Below are 27,977 nucleotides of genomic sequence, written 5' to 3' on the forward strand. Positions count from 1 at the left end.
ACATATTTATTTATAATATTTAATATAGTTGGATTTGGATATAACATTTATATATATTTATTACATGAAGTTATGTATGGAAGCTGAGCACAGACCTTGCAAAATTATATATGTGATTTAGAATTTGGATTTAAAATAATACAGTGATAATATTTTTATATATAAGTACTTATACTCCAGTAACCAGTTAAGAGCACAGCTATCCAGCAGATAGATAGATTAAGTAATTAGATACCAGTCAATCCTAATACCAAGATTCTATCACTGAATGTTAATTTGGGATAATATAATTAATATAGTACAACAACAGAAACAAATCTTAAAAGAAATGACTTCCACAAGAAAAGAAAAGAAACCCACATTCAAGACCACCAACAGCCATGGAGGTTTACTTGCTTACTTAGCACCATTACTATCTCTCAGTCCAGTCCACCCCAAAAGAGTTGATATGAGAATAAGGTAGAGGAGGAATTCTATGCATGCTGCTTGAGCTCCTGGAAGAAATAAATAATTCCTCCCAGAAGTGTTATGAAATGGAATCCTTGTGGTAAAATAATATATGAAACGTTATAGAATTGGAAACTTTTTTCAAATCCCTGAATAGACATTGCTTGTCTTCTCATCAACTATCTGCTGATTTGGGAGAGCGAGATGGAGGTCCTTTGAGTCAGACTTGACTCCTGTCAACTTCATGGACAAAACTTCTGAAGTTTTTTTGGGGGGGTGGGGGGTGGAAACAAGATTTTCAGAATGATTTGCCATTGCCTTCTTCCTAGAAATGAGAGAATGATTGCTCCAAAGTCAACTAGCTGGCTTCCATGCAAGGGTTTCTTTATGCCTGGCCCAGTGTTTTAACTTTTAGATGAAACTGGCTGATTTTTATTCAACCCTTAATATTAATTTATTAATTTATTCAATTTCTATAGCCACCCATCTCAACCAACTGACTCTGGACGGCTTACAAAATTAGAATTGCCTGCAGCCATTCACTACAAAGCTTAAGGAAAAAGACAGCCATGCAGTGCGCCTCTCACTGAATTGGGTTCCAGCAAGATAGGAATGCCATCTGCACAGGGCAAGCAAAGATCAATTCTGTGGCATTAAGAAAGCTGTAGGGAAGGATGGAAAAACAAATTAGAGGTGACCCAGATACGTATATGTATTTAGAAGACCTTCAAGATGTATTTAATTACAAGATAACACAATAGATGTGCAAGAAAGAAAGAAAGAAAGAAAGAAAGAAAGAAAGAAAGAAAGAAAGAAAGAAAGAAAGAAAGAAAGAAAGAAAGAAAGAAAGAAAGAAAGAAAGAAAGAAAGAAAGAAAGAAAGAAAGCTATAGACAACTGTGATTGTAGAATAGGATTTTTGTTAAAAACTATTCATCTTGTACAGCCATCCATCTCACCTGTGGAAAACATAGGGTGGAAATACTTTTCTTTTAGAGTATGATAATGATGATATTTTGAAATTCAACATCTTCTTTTTTTAAAGTTGTTTCAGATGCAATCTTTTTTTCTATAAAATTCAGTCTATGAAGAAAGAGAATACGAAATGAGTGCATGTTCTAAGAATATTGATGTAGTTCTTTGCACACATGAACAGTGAAGACCATAGTATGCATTTACCTTTATCATGTTTATACAGATAGATTCCCTGAAATGCCTACAAGCCCCAAATAATACTTCCTGAAGGAAAATTTAAAGAAAAAAATGTCAATTTTAAATTACCAGATCAAGCAGCATATTTATACCGTTGCAGGTTCTGTTTAATATATTATCACAGGTAATGCTGGTGTAACAATCAAAGATGCTGCTGCACAAGATGAATTTTATTCTGAAATGATGTGAAATTCTTCAGGGATTCCCTAACATTTGGGGCTTCAGTGTTAAGAATTTATCAAATAACTTCTACAAATGACTTACCTATTCCAAAAATTACTGCCATGAAAGATATAACCATTAGAAATCAACGTTTAATAAATTTTCCCAATGTATAGATACTTCCTCCATTATCTCTGTTTATCTTTGTCCTTTTTCCATGCCAATGAACAAACTTCCAATTTAAGCACCCAAATGCTGCTACTCATTATTTTTATTTTGTAAAAAATCTTTTGAAGCTCATTTAAGCCCAGAAGCATTCCCAGATATGAAAATCATGCTGGCAGCATGCCACTTTTCTATAAAAGAAATTAAAAGAATTCTTTAAAGTGTAAAAAGTCAGAGAGAGCATTGCACTGGGAGTAGCTCTGAGCATCATGTTGGAAAATAAAAGATGACAAATTGTCTAGAGGATATACTAAGCTCATTTTTTTTTCTTGAATAGATTATATATCACTGTATTGTATTTAAATAAAAGTCAGTTGAAAATATCCAGAAATAGCTTGAAATATTAGCTCCTTTCCCTGCAATTTCTTATGGATAGCAATAAAACAGTTATATAGTCCAAGGGATGATGGAACAAAATGGTATAAATTAATACCATTGTCTAAATTTAGGATTTTTCCTGAGAATTATTTTAGATGCTAGCAACTTGAGTAAGCAAAAGGTTACAATACAATACCGGGTGCCAGCAAAAGTTTACTTGCATCTGTTGGGAATGAGTGAGCAGACTGCATCCAGCATGCTCTTTCATTTGATTTGTTGAGCTATTTTGTGGTTGTTTGAAATGGCTGAAGTTCATTGAACTGTATCTATGTCCAGGGAATTATTTAAACAAAGAGAGCATATATCAATTGTCTATGGGAACGGATAGTTTTTAGGCGAGAGGATAAATCAATGAAGTTGGCTTTTACTCTTGTTTGGTTTGTTAAGGGTGTTGAAATGCATCCCTAATGATCCATTGCATATAGTGACACCATAGACAAGAGCTGATGAAACAGATTAAAAACTGGCTGAGATGTTCTCCTATTGTATAAGATTTTTTTTAAAAAAAGATGATTTTCTGCTCCAGAAATTAAGGGGCAGACTCTATTGCAGTAAAGCCTATGCTAAAAGTAGCCAATGGAGAAAACTGAATTCTTTGGACCAGTAAATGAAATGGAGCCAGCTCACTTCCTGCCAAAATATTCTTATTGGTAGAGGAGGAGAAGAAGAAACATTATGGTGTTTATAGACCCCAGTCCACCTTTTCAGAGTGTTAAAGGATGCAGCATTTCAGAGCTGATTTAGTGCAGTGATAGACAATTATGGAGAGAATGGAAACTCTGTGGTGTACTACCATAAAAAATCAGCAATAATTTCCTTCCCCACATTCTGTTAGGAGATAGGAGACCGTCTTCTTGCAGGAGACTAGATAGTCCCAAACTATTGTCCAATTAGAGGGGGCTAACTAGAATGCTGTGAAGTCCCTGTGAAGTGAGGAATTTTGAATTGTACCAGATTATTTTAAGAAACATGTTTTATTCTTGAAATACTTTGTTTTCTTTATTTGTAGACTGCTCAGGGTTGCTGTGGAGTTGGGCAGCTTCAAAGCTAAATAAATAAAAGTACCAAAAATGCTATTTTCCAAATTACATCATGATTTCACAGTTTCACATATGCAAATAGTTTCTTGCCCTTTCAAAAGGCATTGTACTCAAAAAATGACCTTTAAAAATATCATCGCTGGAGTTTCCGGTTTGTCGGCTTCGCGAGCGGTAGGGATTCGCGAGCTGCGCGATCCCTCCCGCGCTAGCCGTTTTGGGGCTCCGACCCGGACGGGTGCGGAGCAAGGCTGCCCTGCAGGGGTAGCTGAAGGTAAGGGGATCCGGAGGAAGGGTTTGGGGTGTTGCAGACCCCCTCCCTGGCCGGCAGAACCCCTGTTACCAGGACAGTGCAGCGGCGGTCCGTAATGGCCGCCACAAAGAAGTTGACAGCCGGGCAAGTATGCGCAGGAGGAAGAAGAGAAAGTTATTGAAAGTAAAAGTTCTTCTTGGTCGACCCAGGGCTTTGAGATCTATCTAATTTAATTCCTGGAAAAGATGGTTTTCTGATGATTTTTTCCACAAGAGAAAAAAAGCGGCTATTTTGAGGTGCTGAAGGAAAGTTTACCCTCCTCCCGACGGAATTAAGCCGGAAGGGAGAGGATAAAGAAAATATATTAATTTGGATCTTGTTGGAGGAGATGCCTTGAAGACTTGAGGACAGAAATACAATCTTAATAAGGCTTTAAAATATAGACTTGGATCTTTTTTTTTTATTTGTTTGATACCACCCCTGGAAGAGGAAGGGGGAATTTTGGCTTGCTTGGATTTATTGAGGATTGTGGATTTTGGGATTGTTTTGCCTTTCTCTCGGAATATTTGGTTGGTGTAAGAAGAAAGAGGAATAAAGAAAAGAAAAGATTTATTTATAATGGCTTTCCTTTTTGAAGACCTGAGGGATGAATATGAGCAAACAAAAGCAGCCTGCAAAGATGGCATGGAAAAAGCTTTTCTATTTCTAGAAATGGCGCTGGTCAATTATCAACAGACAATGGAACAGATGGAAACGGAAGAAGAACAACAAGGAAGAGATGAAGACGCCATCTTCATTGAATCCCAAAACTTATCTAAGGAAGAAGGAAGGAAGAGAGCAAGGAAAATGAAGGACTTAAGATCTAAAAAAACATTTGAGAAAGAGAAAAATATGATGCAAAGTAAATATAATGATAGCAAACAAGAGAAAAAGGAACACAACAGAGAAGGGATCCCAGCAAGGCAGAGGTTAGAAGAAGAAGGGGGTAGGAAGATTTGGTGGGGGAAGAAAGAAAGGGAAAGGCTGAGAAAAGCCTCAAAGCTTTAAAATTGGATGGGAGAAGAGGGATTTTTTTAGAGACAAAGGATGAAATGTAATTTTCTGTAAGAAAGATTCTGCTAAGGTACAGAAGATGGTATTGTAACATTTATATTTGAAATAGTAAATTAGAATGGTTTAAGATTTAATAAGAAATTAAAATGTTGAAGTTTTTAATAATGATTGATTTTTAAAATGTAATAAAATATCGAAGGAAAAGAGGATACAATGTATTTAAACATTTTTGGTGGATAGAATGTACCAAGCAGAACCAAATTGGGTATTTGTTATGCTGAATGTTAATTTTACTAACTTAGGGGAGGATAGAAAGGCATCATACTCTGATTAGTGATTTCAGGAGAAATTTTTTTTATTATAAGAAGAGATAGAGGGATAATTGAATGGGCAAAAGATACAAATTTAATGATTTAATTAAGATGGATTAAATAAGATAGAAATGTGAAGAGTGATATGTGCTATTATTTTAGCCCATGCAAGAGAGGTAACTGGGGCCAAGGTACTTTACTAAAAGATTTTTTTATGTTTGTTTGTGTTTGTTTGTGTTTTATGAGAATATTGGGAAATTATTGTAGAAAGACAGGAAAGATTCAATATGTAATGATTTGTTTGTTGTTGAAACTTTTAATAAAACTTGTTTTAAAAAAAAAAAAATATCATCGCTGAGTGGTTTATATGGATATTGACCATCTTTTTTAAAAAAACAACAACTGCTCTATTCACCACAGTAATTTTATTTAAAGTGTACTTATTCTATGTGTGTGCAGTGTTTGCATCCTAGCAATTTGTATACTGGTAAACATGGTGTAAACAATTCCAGTCCATGGGACAGTGCTTTTTAAAATGATGGCAGCTGCCAAGAACATCAGCAATATCTGGCTTAATTGAGTTTGCACTATTAAACCAGCATTGTTATTCAATTTAACACAGAATAGTAACATTTTCTCCCACCACTTTTTACCCATGTTTAATGATCTGTTGGCATTGGGTGGCATCCAAATTGAATTATTATTATTTGTCATTTAGTGTATGATGAGAACATGATAGAAGAGAAGTAAACCTACATACACAGTTCACATAATTCTAAGTAAAACTCCCATGGGGGAGTCCTGGCAATAGTAGTGGCCTCATAACTACTTGTCCAATTAAGGTATTCAGGTAACCACTTCTGGCATTGCTTCATGCAGATCTTCTAGGGAACCATAGAATGCACATCGTGGGCAATCTTGCACAATACGGTTAGCAGTTTGCATATGAGCACCACAATCCAAACAAGGGGAATCTTTCCATCCCCACTGATACGGGGCGGGGGCACTTATTCCATATCTATCATATCTAATTCTGTCCAATTTCGTTTAGACAAAGTGAGGCAGATCAAAACTAGGTGGGTTGGTAGAGGGATCACTAATGGCCATAAGAAAGTACCTTGGACCATTCATCTCTCAAGGTATGGGCTGCGTCAGGGTTTAAACTGGGTAGATGTTAAGAGAATAACTGGAACAGCATTTATTTGTTTATTCAATTTGGATATTTTGCAAACAGAAGTAGCAAACAAGTAATAAAGTAATAAACAAATAAATAAGTGTTATTCCCACAAACTCATTCACGGCACTAACCTAGTCAATGCATTAGATAAACCTTGAAAGCAGGCAGCTGATTTCCTAAGAGCCTTGAGGGCTTTTTGTTACAATGGAAACCTACAATTACTTTTTGCAAGCACTGATAACAACAACAGTAATACAAAAATACTGCTGCAATTACAGATTCTTCTGAAAACAGGACGCACATTTTCCTGATTTATGCCATTTTTCTCCTTCCCTGGCAGATCCCTGCTGAAAGGCAATTGTATGTAAGAGGGGGAAATGTTTGAGCCAGGCTTTCTATTAAAAAAAAAAAAAGGCTATAAATTTAATAGGTATGACTGAGGAAATGTTGTACTATCACAGCAGTCTCTTAACCTTTGAAGCTTGGCTGGGGTAGGTGTGGGGGAGAGGGGAACTGGGCTGCACCAGTAGCAGGCTAGCGCACATGCATGCAGCTTGAATTATGCAAGCGGCAGGCCGGCACGCATGCGTACAAGTGCCCTCTGGGTTACAACTTGAGCTACGCATGCACTCCAGCCAGCCACTCGTGCAGCCCAATAGGCCACAAGCTGGTAATGGGCCGTGGCTTGGGGGATGGGGACTATCCCTGTACTATCACATTATGCTAAATTCTCTTCTTGCTTTCTGCCCCCAAAGGAGTGGATTTTCAGTGACCCTTTAATCAGACAGCAGGACAAGTGTCTCTCAATCACCTCCTTTTCTACTGGCTCACAAGTCACAATCGAGGCATGCAACCAGAAAGATGGCAGACAGGTACAGTATTACACAGACTTTACTGACACTTGAGTTGCCGGGCTGTTCTGGCCTTAATTTTTACAAGGATGATTCACGGGATCTGAAGATGAGGAACCATATCTGATTCTTGTTATATGGTCTGATAGATGGTCATCCATATCCTGTTATACATGGTCCAAGCCTTTTACCATAAAAAAACACTTGGTAGACTTGCTCTGAGTAAATTGTTCTCTCTTGTTAGCCCTGAATGGTAATGTGCAAGAACTTTGCAGTCTGCCTCGGAGTTCACTGAGGCTGGGGTTGGTGTAGTGCAGTAAACATTCTTCCACTTGATCGAGCATTAGTGGCAGGCTATTTACTTGCTTTAGTGAAATGTAGAGAAAGCAAAAATGATGCACGTAAAAGCCACCTGGAAAAGATGCACATTCAAATGCATTAACTTGAGAAAAAAGGATCTTAGTAAAATGGCAAAGCCTATCATCTGCCTTTCATTCCCCATTCTTTAGTAAGAGTGCATGAATGATCCTGGACATTTTGCTAGAGGGGACCATCAGAGAATAACTTTAAAAAAAAAAATCACAGTTCTATGGCTTTTCTATAGATTAGGCTTTTCAATCAGTTATTCTCCAGATGATTTGGTTTAGAACTGCCATCAGCCCCAATTAGCAGTGGCCAGTGGAAAAGGCACATAATAATTGTAATCTTACAATGTCTATAGAGACATAGCTTCTTCATTCCCGAACTAAGAAAAATATACAATGAATCAAAACATTTTTTTTAAATGTAATGTAATTAGAAAGGAATGAGGAACCAACCAGGTTGATGTCTGGACTGGTTTTTTTTTTTAATGGGGCTGTCATGCAAGTACTTATATCATGCTTTGCATTTTTCTTCATAAATTATTCCACTTTATCTATGGAAGTTGATATTACCCCCAAAATCTGGGTACCAAAGTGCAGTCTACTCTAGAAGCATATAAAAGAACAATAAATGATAATTAATAATTCTTTAAAAATCACAGTATATTACAAACATTAGAAATGGAAAAATGTTTCACACAATTAAAGACAAATGCTTATTGCATTCATACAGATGTGAAGCAATGAAGTGGGTTGCTTTTTTGTAGAACATCTTATACTTGGGGGGAGGGGATGATTCCTGTACCAGAAGAATAGCCTCAATTAAAAACATATGGTTTCCTGCTTTTACTGTGACACTATATGCATATGGAGAACTAATGCAGGCAATGTTTTTAACCTTGAAACTCAAGTTTCTGAAATTAAGAGTTCAGTGTTGGGGAGGATCTTTCTGAGAGAATTTATGTATCACATTTATGTAGCCACCCATTGCACAGAATGTGAGATAATAAAAATGCATCATGAAAACTAAAAAAAAATATTGTACAATTAGAAACATCAGTCAAAGTTACCAACAACAATGCAGCAGAGAAAGCCATCATCAATCAGCCACCATTTCCTATCACTTCCTGATATATAATTCCCTCAAGTATTAGGTAGGGTATGTTATGGTAGGGCTTCATTCAGAAGCCATTATATCATTAAAGACCAGATTGGTGCCTGCCACTAATGTCATCCTATTCTTCCCCAGAATATCCCTCAAATGTTGCTGCATTCTGATAAAGCATAATTTCAGTTGCATACTGAAGTGTTCTTTTTAAAGCACGTCTGGTGTGTAGTTTCTGAGAAAGGTTTGTGGCTGTTGCAGTTACTACTACATGCAGCAAAAAATACAATTTCTAAACCTCTAAATGGCCTTTAGAAGAAGAAAAATAAAAGCAAATGAAAAAGATGGTAAGAGCTGCCTTAAATTGCATCCTGCTAATGTAGCAAATGTAATAAGACTATTTGATTTAATCCTATACACAAAGAAAAAGAGTCTTGATTCCTGGTACTGAAAGCTTTCCTGTAGCTTTTAATTACTGTGGTAAGCTTAGCACCTCCTGTTAGAATGGCACTTATCTGTGATTGTCAAACAACTGTGATCAGCTTGATATTAAAGTTAGAAACCTTTCTGATCTAGTTGTTGGCAAACTTTAGGAATTATGAATGGACCCTTCTTTAGATCCAACACTACCAATTCTTTTAAGACATTTTAATCAATTGTGGATCTTGGAACAATTAAACAAAGACTTTTATGTTTTTAAAATTTTTAAAACCACAGGAAACTTAAGCAGACATTCACCAAGAGAACTGGCTAATGTGAGGTATCATCAAAAGCTGTTACAATACACATGTCATGAAAAGTCACACAGATGAACTTAGTGTCAACTAAAAAATACTCCTTTGGTCTTTTTAGTTGCCAGCAGAAAGGGAGTGGGGGAAGCAGTGCATCCTTAAATGCCTCAGATAATCGCCTTGGCAACCAAAGCTGTTGGCGTGCAAGATTATTACTGGAGAACATGATTGATGACTCTTGGCTATGGATGTGTCTCATTGGAGAATATACATGGGGGGTGGGGGGAGACCAAGGTCAAGGGTGAAATAAATGTGTCAGAGTCAGCTGCAACCAGGAAGCACCGACATGTCAACTCCTAATAAATCAATATTTTTTACTCTGAGAAATGCAGCTAGAGATTTGTGATTTGGGGGGGCATGTTGGAGCCCTGACACTCAGGGTTATAGTTGATCTACCCGTTTTAGGTGACTGTTACATTTGTACTAGCCAGCCTTTGAAGTAGGTCTCCAATAGCCTCTTAAGACCTTTCACAGAATCTGCAGGCTCCAGTGAGGAATCTTGCAGCAGGAGCTGAGGTGATCCTTCAGTTTTTCAAACAACTGACACTTTGCTGGTAATGCTGCCTACCACTCTTAGCTGATTTTTTTTTTTTTACGAAGCATGATATCAACTCACACCTCCACTTGAGGATAGCAGCCTGAAATTTCCAAGATTAAGATGGACCAGGAGAAACTATCTCAGTTGATTGGATGCACACATTAGACATAAGCCACAATTTATAACCATAATGTCTGGGCTCTGGATCCATATCTTGTGCTGAGCTACAAAAAAGCTAACTCCATTATGGCTTCGAGCAAGTGTAAACTCAGCCACTAAATAGTAGAGGAAAGGTAGTTTCAAAGCTCAGGAGCCACTATAGGAGGCCTCACTGTGGTATTATCATCTAAAAATACTCCTACAAATCAGGGAAGCAAAGAAAGCCAATTTCAAAGCTGATTTCAACCATGATCAGGGTGGATAATGTAGATGGAGACAGGCATTCATATAACCCATGTAGGTATTGAATATGCATAGAGACAGCTGATTAAGCTGGTGCTCAGATGTCCAATATCTGGTCAATCATATTTTCACCTAGCTGCAATTTTTCAGTCAGTTTCAGAAGCATTAGCCTGTAAAGTGTTATGCTAATACAATTTGGAAATGCCTAACACATGGATAATTGAGGCTTGGTCTGGCTACAATTATCTTCACTAATTTAAAATAAAGTACTCCTGGTTTATGCCATTAACTGGGCTTCTCCACATATGATCATATCCAAGACTACTTCCAGTTTTCTCATCTGAATTTTCAGGGAAAGTGCAATCCCATGCAGAATCCCTTCTACACCACTGTCCAAATTGATTTTGTCACACGTATTGCAGATTGATTTTCCTCATACTTTCCAATACCCTATCCATATTTAAATTGAGATACCCTATCACTTTCCTGGAAGATTTAGGTGAAGAAAAAGGACAAAGCCACACAATCATCCACACAGACATTGAATTAAAGTCCAGAGCTCTGAAAACTCTACTTTTCTCCCCTTAGTCTGAATAACAGAAACTATCAGTTTTTGAAATTACAGCACCCAGGAATAATCAGAGCCATTGAAGCACTGTTTTGCAAGCCCAGTCTTGGTATTACTTACATTGACTCATATGTGAATAATTTTTATGCTATTCTTTTCATGTAACATATGGTCTCCACTATGGAGAGATCATCTCTGGAAAATATTAAGGCAAGGAATAGCTACAATACAGAAACTAGTTTCCTAGACATGGCAGTGACACGACTTTCTTATTCCCACTATGTTTCCCTGTTATTGTCTAGAATCCACCCACACCTCCCCACCCCCAGATCATTTATCCCTGCTACCTCTTCTGCATCCCATGTTGAAAGGTGTTGGTTTATAATGTTCTCAAAGCTTCTATTACAATAGCAGGACAGGAATTCAAAAGCAAATTGATATAGTACTGTCTCAATTGGTTTGGAAGTGGGATTGGGTCAAAGCTAGTCACAATGTGCAGTCATGGCTGTTTTTCTTATCTGCTCTCTCATCCACGAGGTAGCAAAGAAAGGAGATTTGTATCTCATGGGTCTCACAAGGGTCTAATCATTCTCCTATGCTGTTCAGTATTTGCATGACATCAACTGAAGAGGGCATTTGAAATGTGGTGTCAGTATATAACACTCGCCTATTGAACTTAGGGATTTTGGCATGCGATTCTCATCTGGGTATGCACTATTGCAATGCACTTGACTTCTAATAAAATTATACCTTTTTCAACAAATGGAGTCAAGAATCTTTTCTAATTAGAGATTTAAGTGGAAGCAGGTCTGATATATATTAATTTATAAAGGCTATTTTTTTAATTATTATTTTTTTGCATTTGCATTTGTGTACCTTCAAGTCACTTTTTGATCCCTTAATGACTGCTTTGACTAATTCTTGCAGATTTGTTTGCAGGGTTTTTCCTAAGGGTTGGCGGGGGACTAGAACTGAAATCTTATGATTTCTAGCCTGATGCTTTAACCATTACTAAATACAGGTTCTCATAAAAACTTTTATTTGGCATAAATAGACTGGGAAACATTCATTGTTCCACATTGAAATCAACAAAGACGTGGGAGCCTTTCTAAGCTATTTTCTGTTTCATTGATGATGGATCTATTGGGGAAACACTGGCTACTCTTACTGAGAAGGTTTTACCTCCATTTCTCTTTTTACCTGTAGCAGGTCTTCATAGTTGCTTAGAACTAGGGATGAAGTCTGGCAGACCAAAACGAATTTAGATAACATGGAGTTACTGGGTTTAGAAATTAGAAATTTGCCAGTTTTTAATGATGCACACACACCCCTCAAAAAGCAGCTGTATCACTTGGGATTCTCCCTAATTTCTGTCTCTTGCTAGGAATGCAGATAATCTCAATAGCATGGAATTTTTTTTTAGCTATATTCCTATTTCAATTGGAGCAAAATAGCTTGGATCCATGCACTTAGAAACCTCTTTTGAGTCTTATATGAGATGGTCTGAAAACTGAAAATGATGCAGAATACAGCCGATAAATTCTCAAGTGGAGAGGCAAAATAAGAGTACGTAACATTGGGAGCCTTGGTGGCTCCGTAGTTAGAATGCATTTCCAGCATGGAAATGTAAAAAAAAAGAAGGAACCTTTTTTCATATGTGGTGGTCCTGTAAAGAAGCCCAAAAATACTGGCAGAGAATTAGAAATTGGCTGGAAGATATAACAAAAGAACAGATTGAGTATAAACCAGAGTCCTTCCTGTTAGGGATTTTCGATAAACAGCTATCAAAAAAAGTGAAGTACATAACAATACACATATTAACAGCGGCCAGACTAGCTTTTGCTCAATGTTGGAAGCTACCCCATATACCTACAGAACAGATGATCATCCAAAAAAATCTCAGACTGTGCAGAAATGGACAAACTAACTTTAGCCTTAAAGCATAAAGACGCTTCAATATAGAATGCAGTATTGCAGGCTAACTCAGCCTGGAGTCAGTCCTGAGAAGCCTTCCATCCTTCGGAGGTCAGTAAAATGAAGACCCAGATTGTTGGGGGCAATATGCTAATGTTGCAAAGCACTATGGGGTGGTATACAAATCTAAATGCTAAATGCTACTGCTATTGCCACTTGTGTTTGCTGCCCAAGTGACATCAAAGCCATAAACCAAATAGAAATTAATGCTCTTGTAAGGAAACAGGGCTTACAGAAACAGAAGCTGCCCAAAGGAGGAAAAAAATTGTCTCATTTAGGACTAGAAAGTTTGAAGTCCATGGAAGGAACCTGCGGTGTTGCTGAACTCCAAACTATTTTTCAAGAGATCTCAGTGCTCAGGAAGGCAAAAGCAAAGAAACATCTTCTTTGTTAGGGATATACACCCTAGCAGAACCTGCACGGCAGTCAGGCAGGCAGGCAAATATGTGAGACAAACGTTTTTGTAGCTTACACTCAGTAAAACAGATACACAGTGCTAGTTAAATAGTTTATTCCAGTAAAGAGTTTTTTAGCATAGTCAAACAGTCCATATATCATACACTAGTTCAGTCCGTCCAGGGATTAATCAGTTGCAAAGTCCAGTGTCGAGAAAGAGGTCAGTAAACTTACAATATCAGTCCAGTAATATATCTCTTCGCAGTAGAGATATGAAGAAGTCAAACCTCTTTTCTTTTTTCAGCAACAGCAGAGAACACGCAGTTAACAATCCATCATCGTCAGCAAGCAATCCAGTAAGCCAGCAATCAATCAAGTTCTCTTGCTCCCTCTTATGGCGATGTTACAACCGCACCCAAAATTACATGCTTTGCAGTTAAAGTGACATACACTTAAACTCACTATCATAGTTTATATATATTATTTTACCCAAACTACCTTAGGTAACCTATGTTATTCCTAACATTCTTCTTCTTCTTTTTTGTCTCAGAGCAGATGCTCTCCCTCTAAAAAGCATCTATCCATCTTCCCTGGATAATTCCTCGACCTCCTGTTCATCTCCATTCAGTTTTGTTTTCTCCACTTTTCTTTCCTTTGCTGTGCTGAATGATTCCCTTCCTCAAATATCCCATCTCTGATCTGTTTGCCACTCGCCTGCTATTTCTGCTAAAAAGAGGATACGTGTGTGTTTGTGTATGCAGATAAAGGATTGATTGGGTTTATAAATTGGATGCCTTATTTGACAGGCAATTAATTTAATCAGTAGTTACCAACTCTATTAATATTATTGCTTCTTTTATTCCTGTCATTTTCTGAATATGGTTTCTGATCAGCATGTGGACATGCACATCCAATTAATCACATTTACAGCGAGGTAGGGAATTCTCCAGAATTGATTACAGCTCTGCTTGATAAGATGGAAATTTTGTGTGTGCTTCTAATACTATTTATTTTTCTTGTTCTGCCTCTGGGAGATTGGGAGAAGTCTCCTATATTCAGGAGGGTAAATTTTGGGTAACTACCACAAATATTGTGATTACAATGTAAACAAAAGATGTTGAGACTTCAGAAAGAGTGCAGAGAAGCTCTACAAAGATGATTAGGAGAATGGAGGCTAAAGTACACAATGAATGATTGCAGGAACTAGGTATGACTAGTCCAGGGGTGTCAAACTCACAGCCCACGGACTGGATGCGTCATGTGTTGGCCCCACCCCCGCCCGATTTAGCGAAGGGGGAAAAGGTCCCGATACATCATGTGACACTGCCGTAATGACAGGAGTATGACATCCCTGGACTAGTCTAACAAAGAGAAGGACTAGGGAGTGACATGATAGTAGTCTTCTAGTATTTGAGGGGCTGCAGAGAGAGAATCAAGCTATTCTCCAAAGCATCTGAAGGCAGGACAAGAAGCAATGGATGGAAACTAATCAAGGAGAAAAGCAACTTAGAACTAAGGAGAAATTTCCTGACAGTTAGAACAATTAATCAGTGGAACAACTTGCCTCCAGAAGCTGTGAATGCTCCAACACTGGAAGTTTTTAAGAGATTGGACAACAATTTGTCTGAAATGGTATAGAGTTTTCTGCCTGATCAGGGAGTTGGACTAGAAGACCTCCAAGGTCCCTTCCAACTCTGTTATTCTATTCTATTCTATTCTATTCTATTCTATTCCATTCCATTCCATTCCATTCCATTCCATTCCATTCTTTCACAGTAAATAGAATGAAAATGTTTTTTAAAAAAGGGGGAAATTATTCAGGGCTGAAAATCATAAGTATCAAGCTCAAAGACTCCAAGAAAAGAAAGAAACAAGAGGGTGCATTTTTGAAAGTCCTACAAAATCAGAAGATGAGCCAAACTACAGGGGGGATCAGAACATGACTTTGCCTGGGGCATCAAAATGTCTAGAGCCAACCCTGAACAAAGCTATCAGATGCAAAATTTCAAACATAGCTGTGTTACATTACCGCTCCCTGGGTGGTATCTTGAAAAATGGAACAGCAGGATAGGATATGGTAGAAATTAATGAAATCAAACCCACTGTTTGTAGTTAGCTAATTACAAAATACAAGGGTTGTGGAAATGTAGCCCCCTGCATGTAATCTCCACCCTTGGTTCTCATTCTTTTTCCCTAACTTATTTTATGATTTCACTGAACTGAATGATGATTAAAACAGCTGCTGTATTTCAAGGTCTGCAATCAATGGAGGGATTCTTTTATATAGTATCATTCATTAGCAAGAGAAAATGTTTGTTGAGTACCCTGCTATTATGGGCCACTACCGAAAAAAACCAATTCACAGCATCAATTGCCTCTGAAAGTGGTTACAGATTAGTGATCCCCTAATCCAGAAAACTTTCACGATCAATTGTCTCTGATAAGACCAAGTTTTCCTTGATGGGTAGAAGGAAAGGATTACTCCTTGCCTGTCACATGAAAAAAAAATGTGTAAAATTTGAAGGGCTCTCAAGGGCTTTAGCCTCTGGCTACTTCTACCACAAGTAGAACTCCCAATGTCAGGAGCTGGTTCAGAATATTATTGCCTTCCTAAAATCAGATTAAAATGATGAGGGGTTATCTTTGAATTATCTCTAATAATAATAATAATAATAATACAGATGTTATAAGTACAACTGGCCAGAATGCCTTAACATTAGCTTAGAGGGCCAGTTTACAAGAGAGACTAGGAGCATCTGAATGCTGAGTTCTGAGTCCCAACCACTTCAGAAAGATAAAACAAAACAAAACAAAACAAAAAACGATGGAAAGAGAGACCTGCAGAGAGACTTTGAGGAGTTGTCTTATATTCAGTGATCAAAGTAGCTCTAGTCTTAATTGAATTAGAATTCAAATTACAGGCAATTCTCAAATTATAACCATTCATTTAGCAACTGTTTGAAGCTACTGAAAAAAAGCAACTTACAATTGATCCTCGCACTTACTACTGTTGCAGTGTTTCCATGGTCATGGGATCAAAATTTAGGTACTTGACAACCAGCATGTATTTATGATGGTTGTAGTATCTTGCTGCCATGTGATTACCATTTGTGACCTTCCCAGCTAGCGTCCAACAAGCAAAATTAAAGGGGGATTCCCTCAATGACCATGGTGATTTGTTTAATGACAATAGCACAAATAGTTGTAAACTCAGGCACAACTCGGTTGAAATGTTCTGGTCCAATTGTGGCTGTAAATCAAGGACTACCTGATAACTCTATGGTCTCCAAGCAATCTTTCTTAAACCAACAAACAGAATCTCTGGTCTCCAATTTTCCTAAAGGAAAGGAACGACCTCTAATTAACTATTAAGAGAATGTTCCTGTGCCGATACAAAAATATTGCAGACAATGTAGAAAAGTTTGTCTTCTTAATCCATTTACAAGGTTTGTTTATATCATCTCTCTGCTGAAAACAAAACTCTTTTCTAATGTTGAGAGTGCTTCTCCAAGAAGTCTTTTTCCCCCTGGCGTAGCTGGCCTGAATTTGTATGTTAAATCTCACCTGGACAATCTCTGTTCCGTTTGCTGTGGAATTATTTAGATTATTGATTATAATTATTTACATTTCAAAATTTTAGATTGCCCACCTCTGGGAAAATTAACATATACATATTGCGATCTTTATACTGACCTTTATTTAGAAATACTGTATTCTGAATTCAGAGCCATGGTGGTGCAGTGGTTAGAATTCAGTATTGCAGGCTAAAAATTCACTGCCTCACTACCAGGAATTTGATCCTGACTGGCTCAAGGTTGACTCAGTCTTCCATTCTTCCGAGGATGGTAAAATGGGGACTCAGATTATTGGAGGCAATATGCTGACTCTGTAAACTGCTTAGAGAGGGCTGTAAAGCACTATGAAGCAGTATATAAGTCTAAGTGCTATTGCTTTTGGTGTTGCCATTGCTATTCATTTTGCTCTTGAGTGATGCTGTAGTAATTGGAGTGTAGTGTAGAACTGGCAAGGGACCACTTTGGTTTAAGACTGGGGAGATAGTGTATGGCTATATAGCCCAACAGACTCTGGGTAGTTTACACAAAGCTGGCAATGTGCATTTTTCTTACATACTATAATATAAAATATACTGTATACATGAAAGCTATTAGAGTAAATTTAATTCACAATTATAGCTGCAAGAAAATAGATGAGGGGTATAATGTATACATATAAATTGTACATATATTTATAATGGTATTTATAATAAATAATCTAAGGCAGTCCTCAATTTGCAACAGTTCGTTTAGTGACTGTTCAAAGTTACAACAGCATTGAAAAAAGTGGCTTATATCTGTGTTTCACACAACCCTTGTAGTGTCCCTGAGGTCATGTGATCAAAATTCAACCACTTGGCAACTGGTTCATATTTATGACAGTTGCAGTGTCCTGGGTTCATGTGATCCCCTTTTGCGACCTTCTGACAAGCATAGTCAATGGGAAAGCCAGATTCACTTAACAACTAGGTCACTAGCTTAACAACTTCAGTGAATCACTTAACTGGGGCAAGAAAGGTCGTAAATGGGGCAAAACCCACAACAAATGTCTCACTTAACAACATAAATGTTGGTCTCAATTGTGGTTGTTAGTCTAGGATTACCTGTATATATAAAATTATACATATAAATTGTGTTATTTCCAAATTTTGGAAAGGTCTGCACACACTCTACCCCATCTACAGCAGCTGAGATCACATCATTCTTTTCTGCTGTCGTTGCTATTTATTCCTGGTTCATATATTTGGTTAATATCCTGCTTTTATGTCCATAGAGCACGCAATGTAACTTCAACTTTAATGAGTGGATTCCTTAAAGAAGCCACAACGTTTTTTGTCAGGCTCAAGTAGAGGCTTCTCTCAAGATGCAAGAGCAGTAGCACCTGAGTCTGAAGCATTTTGGGGTGTGTGTTTTATTTCAAAGGGTGCAGAACAAGTGCTGTTTTGGCCATTGAAAGATTCTGTAATATGACGGTGGACTGGTGCTAATTGCTGCTACTAAAACAATGTCATGGAGAAGTGAATAAGCAGGTACAGCTCTTTTATTCCTCAAAAAAAGGATTAATGACAAAAGCTGATAAGGGCCCTTGAATTAGATATTTATAAAATTTAATATCTGCATATTTGCAGCCAGAGTCAGAGACCTTGATAGTCTAAAACAGCTTAGATGCTAGCCTGAGAAGATTGACTTAGGACTGCGGTGCTTAGATCTGGCCCATGGGGCTGCCCTGGAAATAGCAAAGAACCAGCCTATGGTGCCTCTGCCAATGAAAACAGAGTTTGGGAGGGCTGTGTGCAGCCTCCATTTTCACTGGCAGAGGGCTGCCATTTTCACTGGCAGGAGGATCCCCCACAGCCTTACCCTGGCCACCACAGGTGCCCCCTGACATGAGTGATGTCAAGCTGGCCACGCCCACCCTGGCCACACCTACCCTGGCCATGCCCATCCACACACCCCAGGTCAAACATAATCCTGATGCGGCCCTCAATGAAATCGAGTTTGACAAACCTGACTTTAGAGGAATACTTACTGTGCGCTAGCATTAATGTAAAAAAAAAAAAGGTTTAGATCAATTGAACAGCGCTATTTGCTCCTTGCATGCGCTCTATCAGCCTATGAATCCCACCCATTCAATAGAAGCTCCCCATTTGTCTCTCGTTGCCTTTGTCAGCCAAGCAGATGAGACAAGAATCAATGTTATACCTGTGGGATTTGAGAGCATGTTGTCATAAAGCATCTTTTGTCTTGCTAAAGAAGATGATAGAGGAAGGAGGCCCTGCAGAGAAGTGGATGTTTAACCATTCAGCTACAGAACACTCTCATCTTCTTTAGTGACAAGATGCCACACAAGTTGCACTTTGGAATTTCGTCCTCCCCAATCTAATACTGTGATTGCTGTTTATTGTAAAGTTTCATTATGCTATATTAGCCGACTTCCAAACACGTAGGACGAGTGAAATATGAAGCCAGCTGTCTAGGGCAGAAGGGGTTGGGTGTCTGTTTCAGGTCTCCATTTCACATAACATACAATTTCACATAACATACGATTTAGGTAAAGTCACAGGGCAGATGAAACAGTTAAGTAATCTCCGGTGGTTACACAGAAATTACCTGTGCACTTCTTCTCTTTTCTGTTGCCTTTTCTCAGATCAATAAAATAGCTGCAGACTTCAGATAGTGATTACTCATAGACTGATTTATACAAGTGAGTTGAATCACAACCATAGAAACAGTCTACTGTGTTAATGTCAGTTACTATACTTTTTTGTATGCTAATTGGCTAAAGCTAGGTTAGCATTCATTTTGAGAAACTTAAGTAGAACTGCAGCAGGCACCAACAGCAGACAGCAACACCTAATCCCCCCCCCCAAATGAAGCATGTCAAAGATGCTTATTATTTGAGTGAGAGGTCACCAAAAAAACTCAGAAATGTGGGATAGAATGGGACCTCAAATATGCCAGAAAAAAGCAGAGTTCTTCACACATTAAAAAATTCTCAGAACATCCCTTCAAACCGCTGGAGGTAACCTATTCCATAATAAAAGAGCATTTTAAAAAAAGCATATTACTCTCCCCCACACACACATCTTCAGTCTTACATAGGGAACAGTCTCGCCTACCCATTTGGGATGAATGAACTGGATGGTGGTTTCTGTGTGAAGTTTCCAAGAGGCCAATTGGATCAGATGTAAATCTTATTTGAAATATAGAATCGTATTCAACACATTGTGGTAATATAGGTAAGAGGTTATGTGGTAATAGCTCCCAGGGCATCATGCTTCAGGAAGAGATGCAACTGGTATACCAGTGAAAATTAGTCAAAGACAGTGGTGGGATTCAAATTTTTTTTGCTACCAGTTCTGTGGGTGTGGCTTGGTGGGTGTGGCAGGGGAAGGATACTGTAAAATATCCAGTCAGAGCTGGTATTTGCCAGTTCTCTGAACTACTCAAAATTTCCGCTACTGTTTCTCCAGAACTGGTCAGAACCTGCTGAATACCACCTCTGGTCAAAGATCTTCCACACTAGTAGTACCTGTAGGAGGACCTCTAAGGCAGTTTTGGTACTTTAAGATGGGCTTCCCAATCCAGAATAGTACAATGCCAGATGGTTTCTGGGCAACAGCGCTTTAATCTTACAGGAATTTGATTTCAGAGTTTAGCAGCTTCCAAGCTCCAGGCCGGGACTCCCAGTATATCTGTATCATACTGGGAACTGATTTATAATTAGGCATAATTGTGATTCAATGAATGTCTTCCGCATGGCTTTACATCAGTGTAAAAGAATATGGTGGCACCTTGAGGCACCCCACAAGTGACCTCCTTTTCTCCCCTATTGCTATTGCCCACTCAGGAAGAAATAGAACAACTAAGATCAGTGCTCCACCTTGAAAATGATCCAGAAGGAATCCTGGGTGTTGGTGCTTAAAATAATACATGTTATCTACCAGAGAAATCCAAACAATTCCCTACTCTACCCTGGCAACAATCCTGACTGAAAAGATTCAGGCAATCGGGTTTCTCTAGCGCAACATATACTTGGAGCTCTGCCACTATCTGATAACTTTCTGGAGACTCAGCCATAGTTACAGGGGTGGAATTCAAAATTTTTAACAACTGTTCTGTGGGCGTGGCTTAGGTGGTGGGCGTGGCTTGGTCATGTGACTGGGTGGATGTGGCTTGGTGGTCATGTTATTGGCTGGGTGTGGCCAACTCAATATCACTCACATCGAGGCACGCATCTCCTCGCCTGGCCTCTCGTGGCTGTGGGGATGCTGCAACAGTTGTAAGTGTGAAAAACGGTCATATCACTTTTTTCAGTGCCATTGTAACTTTGAATGGTCACCCCACACAAGCAAAGTACGAGCAAAGGAGGGGAAAGAAACTCCAGAGAGGTTCCAGAGACAGGAAGTCTAGTCCTGCCAAGAATGTAAGGGTTAACGGAGAGGCAGTTTCTGTAAGCAACACCAGAATGTTTCCTTCCTGCCTTCATTACAGGATTAGGCCAGTAATTTCTTCTAACAACCGGTTCTCCAAACTGCTTATGCTGTTAACAACCAGTTCTAGCAAATAGGTGCGAACCTGTAGAATCCCACCCCTGCATAGTTATCAAGATTGGTGAGGAAAGTGCGTTCTTGTATAGATATCCAATTATTAAAAGGAGGACATGTTACCTCATTATTGAAATTTCCAAGGGAATCTACAGATGTTTTCCCTCCTTCTATGTTCCCATATGTGCCTTTATACTCCAAAGGATCTGCCCTAGCTGCAATACAATTATATTACAGTTGTATTATAAACAATACAGTTGGATCAGTGGTGGGATTCAAAAAAAATTACTACAGATTCTGTGGGCATGGCTTGGTAGGCGTGGTGTGGCTTGGTGGGTGCGGCAGGGAAAGATACTGTAAAATCCCCATTCCCTCCCCACTCCTGGGGGAAGGATACTGTAAAATCCCCATTCTCTCTCTCTTCCCCCCTCCCCACCCCACTAACCTGCTTTCCAGCTCTGTTATCCTGTGCAGGGCAACAAAAGAAGATCCAGCCGATCAGCTGGGACTCGGGAGGCAGAGAAGAGATGGAGGCAGGGCCAGTCAGAGGTGGTATTCTGAATTACTCAAAATTTCCGCTACCGGTTCTCCAGAACTGGTCAGAACCTGCTGAATACCACCTCTGAGTTGGATAACTGATACTAAGGTATATGTAACAGTGTGACAGCTCACGAAAAACAGAAGAACAGAAGAAGAAACAAAGAGCAAAAGCAATCTAATGTCAGTGGTTCAATATATATATATTGCTTCTGCTCATGATATGGGAGTGGGTTTGTCTTTGTGGTCTTAAATATAAGTGGGTTTTTTTTTAAAAAAAATTCAAATTCCCAATTGGAGTTTCCTGGTAGTCTGACATCCAAACATTAACCAATTTTCTGACTGGCTTAGCTTATGAAGATTAGCCAAAGCCCTGAGATTAGAAAAAGACCTAATCAAACTATAAAATGGTAATCTGTGTTAATGAAGAAATTGAAAAATTTTGCTAAATTATTGCTGTAAATAGGTATTTGGAGACAAAGAGAAAAAACGGGAAAGAAAGGAAAGAAGAGGAGGACACGTTTCATATGCTCTTGTTTTTCTTTTCTTCTTTCCCTCTTGCAGAAATGGAAGATGAAAGGTAGCTTCATCCAACATTTTGTCAGTGGCCTTTGCTTAGAAAATGAGTCCAGCAGATTAGTGACCAACATCTGTCAGTCGGATATTCTGGGTCAACAGTGGGAGCTGATCCAAGCGACATGATGGTTGCCCAGCATCTTTTGGTTCTGATACCTTTTGCATGAGACTCTGGGAACAGAAGGGGCTAGGGAGGGGTATGAATTCTGGTTTTCTTTAAACCTAAATGTTTTGACTATGATCCTCAGCCAATAACCATTTCAGATGAAATGTCACTGTTTTTTGGATTTATGTTAAAGAAGAAGTCGAAGCTGTACGGCAACATCAGTCGAAATGACCCATCTTGTCCCACTTTGAGTAACAGTGGGAACACTGGGTGCGGAAGAATCTGTCTCAGTAACCAATATGTGTTTTAAGCCTGATTGATAGCAGTCCCCTTCCCTTCCTTTGTCTCCAGAGAAACCTGTGGTCTATGATCCCATGGAGTTGCTGTCTGTGACTAATAGGCTCAATGTAAACTCCTGATGCTTTCAGACATGTCACCTCTCATTTTGCATGTGTGTCATACCGTTTGATTTATGGAAAGGTTGGTAAGAAAAGGGGACAGACTAGGTTATGGGAAAGTGCAACATTGAGGAAAATTGAGGAAGAAGTAATGCCTTTTTTTTCTAAATGTGTTCGATTACTGGAGCAGATTGATATTATCCCTTGCAGAGAAAGGGTTCCCTGGTTTCTCTGGCAAGTAGGATTGATAAAACTTCAAGAAGAAAGCTAAACCGGTCTTCATCAAGGAAGATATCTGGTATATTTCTTATACTTTAAACCTGAAGCACAGAAACATTGTTAAAAAGTACATGAACAAAGGGTCCCTTTTTCTACCCTCTGGAGAGAACACATATTATTTCCTTCTGCTTTCATCAATATGTGCTTGGCATACAATTGTGGGGAAAAGGCAGCTTGTGATAACAATTCTGTATTTTTGCAAACACAGCTTGGGCTGATGGCCAAAGGGTCAACTTGTGCTTGGATTTTTCCACTCAGTCCTTTTAGGTTAATCAAAATTGGATTTCTTCCTAAGGGCCTATCAGCTATTTCTCAGCCTAGTTCTGTCTGGGGAATCTTTTGGAGCCAAGCCCAAAGCAAAGCTATTTTTCCTTATGTGTGTTATGTGCTCACTGAAAAACATGAACCTGGACTGTTGGGAAAGATTCTCACAATAATTCCATATCACCCAGTAAAGTGCAAAGAGTGTGACCTCCAGCACCTTTACTGATGGCAAAATGGCAGTGCTTGCTCTGAATTCATTTGAGAAAGAAATTTTTTAATGAACATTTGCTTGGGAATCTCAACTGAATAGATCAGAAGGAGTCTGGTAGCATCTTTGCCAACTAATTAATTATGTTAAAAGGCATAAGCTTTCAGTCGCTGCATCTCACTCTATCATAATGATCTGATGAAATGAGATGATCACAAATACTTGTACCTTTTAATGAAATTGGTTAGTTGGAAAAGGCGCCGCCAGATCTCTTCCGGTTTTTGGCTAACATAGACTCACACACCTCTCTTCTTACAAAGTCAGCTGAATAAAGTGGAAGTTACTTCTAAATAAATGCATGGAAGATTGAACTAAACATCATCTAGGTGTCAATGGATCTGAGCATTGACTACATTGGTTGAACATCAGCAAAATGTCAACCTGTTTACCAATTGAGGAAGCCATATGCCATAAGTTATCAAATCTGAATTTGAGACAACATATTTGATGGGCCTTTCATTTTAGTTAATTGTCAAAATACTATGCTCTCTTCCACTCTGGTTTGAAATATGAAAGTAACAGAAGACGTAAGTTACACTTAAATGGTCATTATGAGTCTAACTAATGAATTGGTCATTTGTACAACAGGAATACTCTCTGCTTGTCAATCATCTCCAGTATAAGAAACCATTCCCATACAGACAAAGGTAATACCAGGATTATTCTAACAATATCTTTAGGGCAGATAGCTGCAAATGTGAAGGATCAATATCACTAAACTTTAGGAAAATCCTCCCCTCAGTACCTAATTATTTCTAATGGGTTACATTGGACTCTCATGTTGGTGGATGCTGTAGTAGTGACCTGTAAGCATATCTTCAACTCATTTCTGGGAGAAAATACGAAGAGTGTAGGAGGTTTTTCAAGTTAGTAAATAAAGTTTATGGAGACTCTCAAAATTGTAAGATCACACACTTTGTATAACTTCTGTATTATATATATAGCAAGAACTGATAACTTTCCTTTAATGTAAGAAAGGGTTTGACAGTTGCAAAGATTTGAATGTTCATATTATTTATTACAAATGGCATCTTGTATATATCTACCCAGAATAATAAATTCAAGGGAATTTAATACCCAAGAAAAGAGTACAGAATTGCAGTGTAAGGGCATTTTGGGAGTGCAGAAAGACAGGTTGTTCCTATCACCAACAATGGGGGGAAAATTGTGAATCATTCCTTCTGGACAACGTTTTGATAATAAGAAAAAAAATGTGGCAATGACAGTAGAAAGAAGCAAGGAGGCTACAACTGGAAGACATATCATCTGATCCCCTGTAATATTTGGTGAATTGTGTGTCATTTTGGACTTTTAGGGACCACATAGATTTTCTCCATGACAATGTATCCCTGCCTTGTTCTTTCAAGCCTCCCAAAGGTTCACTCATTGCCACCTTAACTAGACTAGCCACCTTGTTACTTAAAAGTGAGCAATTTGCATAAGAAAATACTAATCTGAAGCACTCCAGATGTTACATCTGTTTCTAAACTAGATATCAAGACTTTAAGATGCCTGGGTTTCAATAACAAGCCCAGCCTGGGAATCCCATCCATCCAAGATGCTTCTAGGGATTTTCTATTGTGCGGTAACCTTGACGTGTATTCCCAGAATACTTTTCAGTGGGGGGAGGGAGTGGAACCAATTTGGAGAAAATGGAAAAAACACTATTAAACCTTTCAATTAATAGCATTACCAGTATCAAAAAGAAATCCCAGGAAGATGACAGTTAGGCAAGCAATGATATCCAGATTTTTTTAAAAAAATTCAAAGTAATGCTACTCTACTCTTAAGAGCATAAGCTGATGTTAGGAAGAAGCGTAAGATTAATTCATCCTAACTTCTTTTCAGCCAGAGAAGCGCATTTTAAGTCTATGACACACACACCCCCATATGGGTCTCAAGCCCTCTTTTATTGCAGTCCCCAGAAAGTGTGACACTGAAATACAGGACCATGAATTCCTCCTGAATGTTTGGAGAGAAAATACCAAAAAGATGCTCAAGGTTTGTTTAAACTTATCTTAGTAAAACCAGAAACAACTTGTCTTAAATAGCCTGGAAATCGTGGTTTCATCAAGCTATTCACCACTGTTGCTCTCTAAAGCCTATATATGCCAAAAGGTTGCCAATTTTGCTTCAGAAAGAGGCCTCTGATTCAGACACACATTCGTGCTCATGCTTCCAAATGGTGTTACTTGCTAGTTTTGAAGGGCATTAATCCAAGTGGAAGATAGGGATGGCTGGAATATAGGCATCCACCAAAAGGATGACGAAACGTGGATCATAATGTCAACTCTGTCGCTTACATTTTTGTGTGCAGTGTTACAATACCAAGAAAGTATCAACATCGCTTGCTCAAATGTCAGTTTTGATTTTCTAAAGATACCAATAAGAGGTCTAGAAGTGTTCGTGTAAATTGATACTTGGGTGAAGGCTGGTGGTGCCTTGAACATGACAGCTTGCCATTTAATTTTTTATCATTATTAAAATCAGATAGGTTAGGGAACTTAGTGAGTATCAAGAACATCATCTGTGGGGATGCTCATGCTCAAGGACGTCACATTGCCTACTCTAGTACACAATATTTTCATCAATGACTCACCAATATTTTTTTTGGTCATGCTTTTGAAAATTAAAAGTCTTCAGCTCGTAAATGGAGCCAAACAATGAACAGTGTCTTGATTGCAAGAAACGGGATGGAGGGAGAGCAGTGGGTTTACAAACAAACAAATGAATATAATGCCATCCACTATCCACTGAATGTGCAGGATAGAGAATTATCAAAATCTACTGAATGGGGCTCCAAAATGAAATCCCAAATATTTTTGGAAGGGTTTATATTTTTCTCCCCCCCCCTTCTTCTTTCATTAAAAACGCACTTTGTCAAAAGTAATTTATGTCAACATATTTTTTCTTCTCTTTTTAACCAAAGCATGTACCAGAACTTGTCTGTCAAGATGCTAGAATAAACTCCACTTCTAAAAGTTATGTTTCTTGGCCTTCATTTGCATAAATTGGCCAACCTTTCCAAGCTTTAGGAGTGTACCTCCAGCATCACTCAGGAATTGCTTTTCCATTAATCAGCTAGAAGAACAAGAACAGTAGTCACAGAAAGTACTTAATTTAACAGCATTTCCAACCTGCATAGGCAAAATCTCATCCTAACAAACCCGAAAGGTGTTCAGGAAATTCTCCTTCTCTCTGCAATTGCTCTTTCATTAATCTACCTTATTCCTTTCTTTGAAATTGCTTAATTACTTGCTTCCTGCTCACTATATCATGCCTACGTTGTGATCAATTAATCTTTTCCTGTTCTCTGCACAGGAAACTTTAATTACTGTTTTTCCCTTAGCAGCAAGAACAACTATTGGCTAAAGTTTATATTCCTATTATTTTTTGGTATTAGAACTGTAAAGATTAATTTGTCAGAAATTTTTTTATAAAGTCTCTTCTTAGAAATTTGCCTTTCTGGCAAAAAAAAAAAGCACCTTAGTGAACTGAATAAATCAAATAGTATGTCTGGAGAGGTTTGAAATCATCGAGGGATTTTTTTTTTCTCCTCTTTTTCTTTCCTGGCAATGCTGAGCTTTTTAAATTATTTATAATTATTAGGATCAAATGGGCATACAGAGGTACAGCCTCTCAATTCAAGAGATACTGTCAACAACTTGCTGAGAATTAAAGGGGGAAAAAAACTAGTTATTGCAATGACCGCCTATTTCTGGTTGGTATCTTCGGGAAGGCCACAAAACAATTTTTTAAAAAATCCTCATATAATCCTGGCTGGGGAATTCTGGAAGTTGAAATCCATACATCTTCCACAAGCTGCCAAGAAATACCGCTCTATGGAATTCGTTGCCACAAGGGCTGGTGTCTATTATGTCATTTTAAAACTTAAATTAGACAAGAAAGACGGTATCTCTATGAGGACTGTGGACTCTCCATAGCTAGAAGATAATTATTTGATCTGTAATCCATCTTTTCACTTGCATCCAAAGCAATTACTGAGTATCAAAAATTGGAGCATAGCTATAGGACAAGGGCACAGCTGGCTGGAGAATTCTGGGAGTTGAAGTCCACAAGTCTTAAAGTTGCCAAGTTTGGAAACCTCTGCTATAGGAGAAGGCTTTTGTTTTCAGTTTTTACTTGCTGTTTTTCCAGAGACATCTTTTTGATCATTGCAAGGAAGTAGAATGCAAAAGACAAAGAA

At 38.3% G+C, this 27,977-nt stretch overlaps 1 protein-coding gene across 1 annotated transcript in view; it reads left to right on the top strand.

Annotated features, from left to right (window-relative positions):
• The window catches only part of GALNT16 (polypeptide N-acetylgalactosaminyltransferase 16), a 191,031-nt gene extending 167,295 nt beyond the window's left edge, over positions 1-23,736 (top strand). The window contains exons 14-15 of the mRNA XM_087951516.1: positions 7,010-7,126; positions 22,444-23,736. Of these exons, the coding sequence (XP_087807642.1) occupies positions 7,010-7,126; positions 22,444-22,581 (255 nt within the window). The 3' untranslated portion in view covers positions 22,582-23,736. The remainder of the gene's footprint in view (positions 1-7,009; positions 7,127-22,443) is intronic.
• The last annotated feature ends 4,241 nt before the right edge of the window (positions 23,737-27,977 follow it).

The sequence above is a fragment of the Notechis scutatus genome, chromosome 1 (assembly GCF_049901735.1).
Source record: "Notechis scutatus isolate UNSWTSFEM ecotype Mainland chromosome 1, rNotScu1.2, whole genome shotgun sequence".
NCBI classification, from domain to species: domain Eukaryota; kingdom Metazoa; phylum Chordata; class Lepidosauria; order Squamata; family Elapidae; genus Notechis; species Notechis scutatus.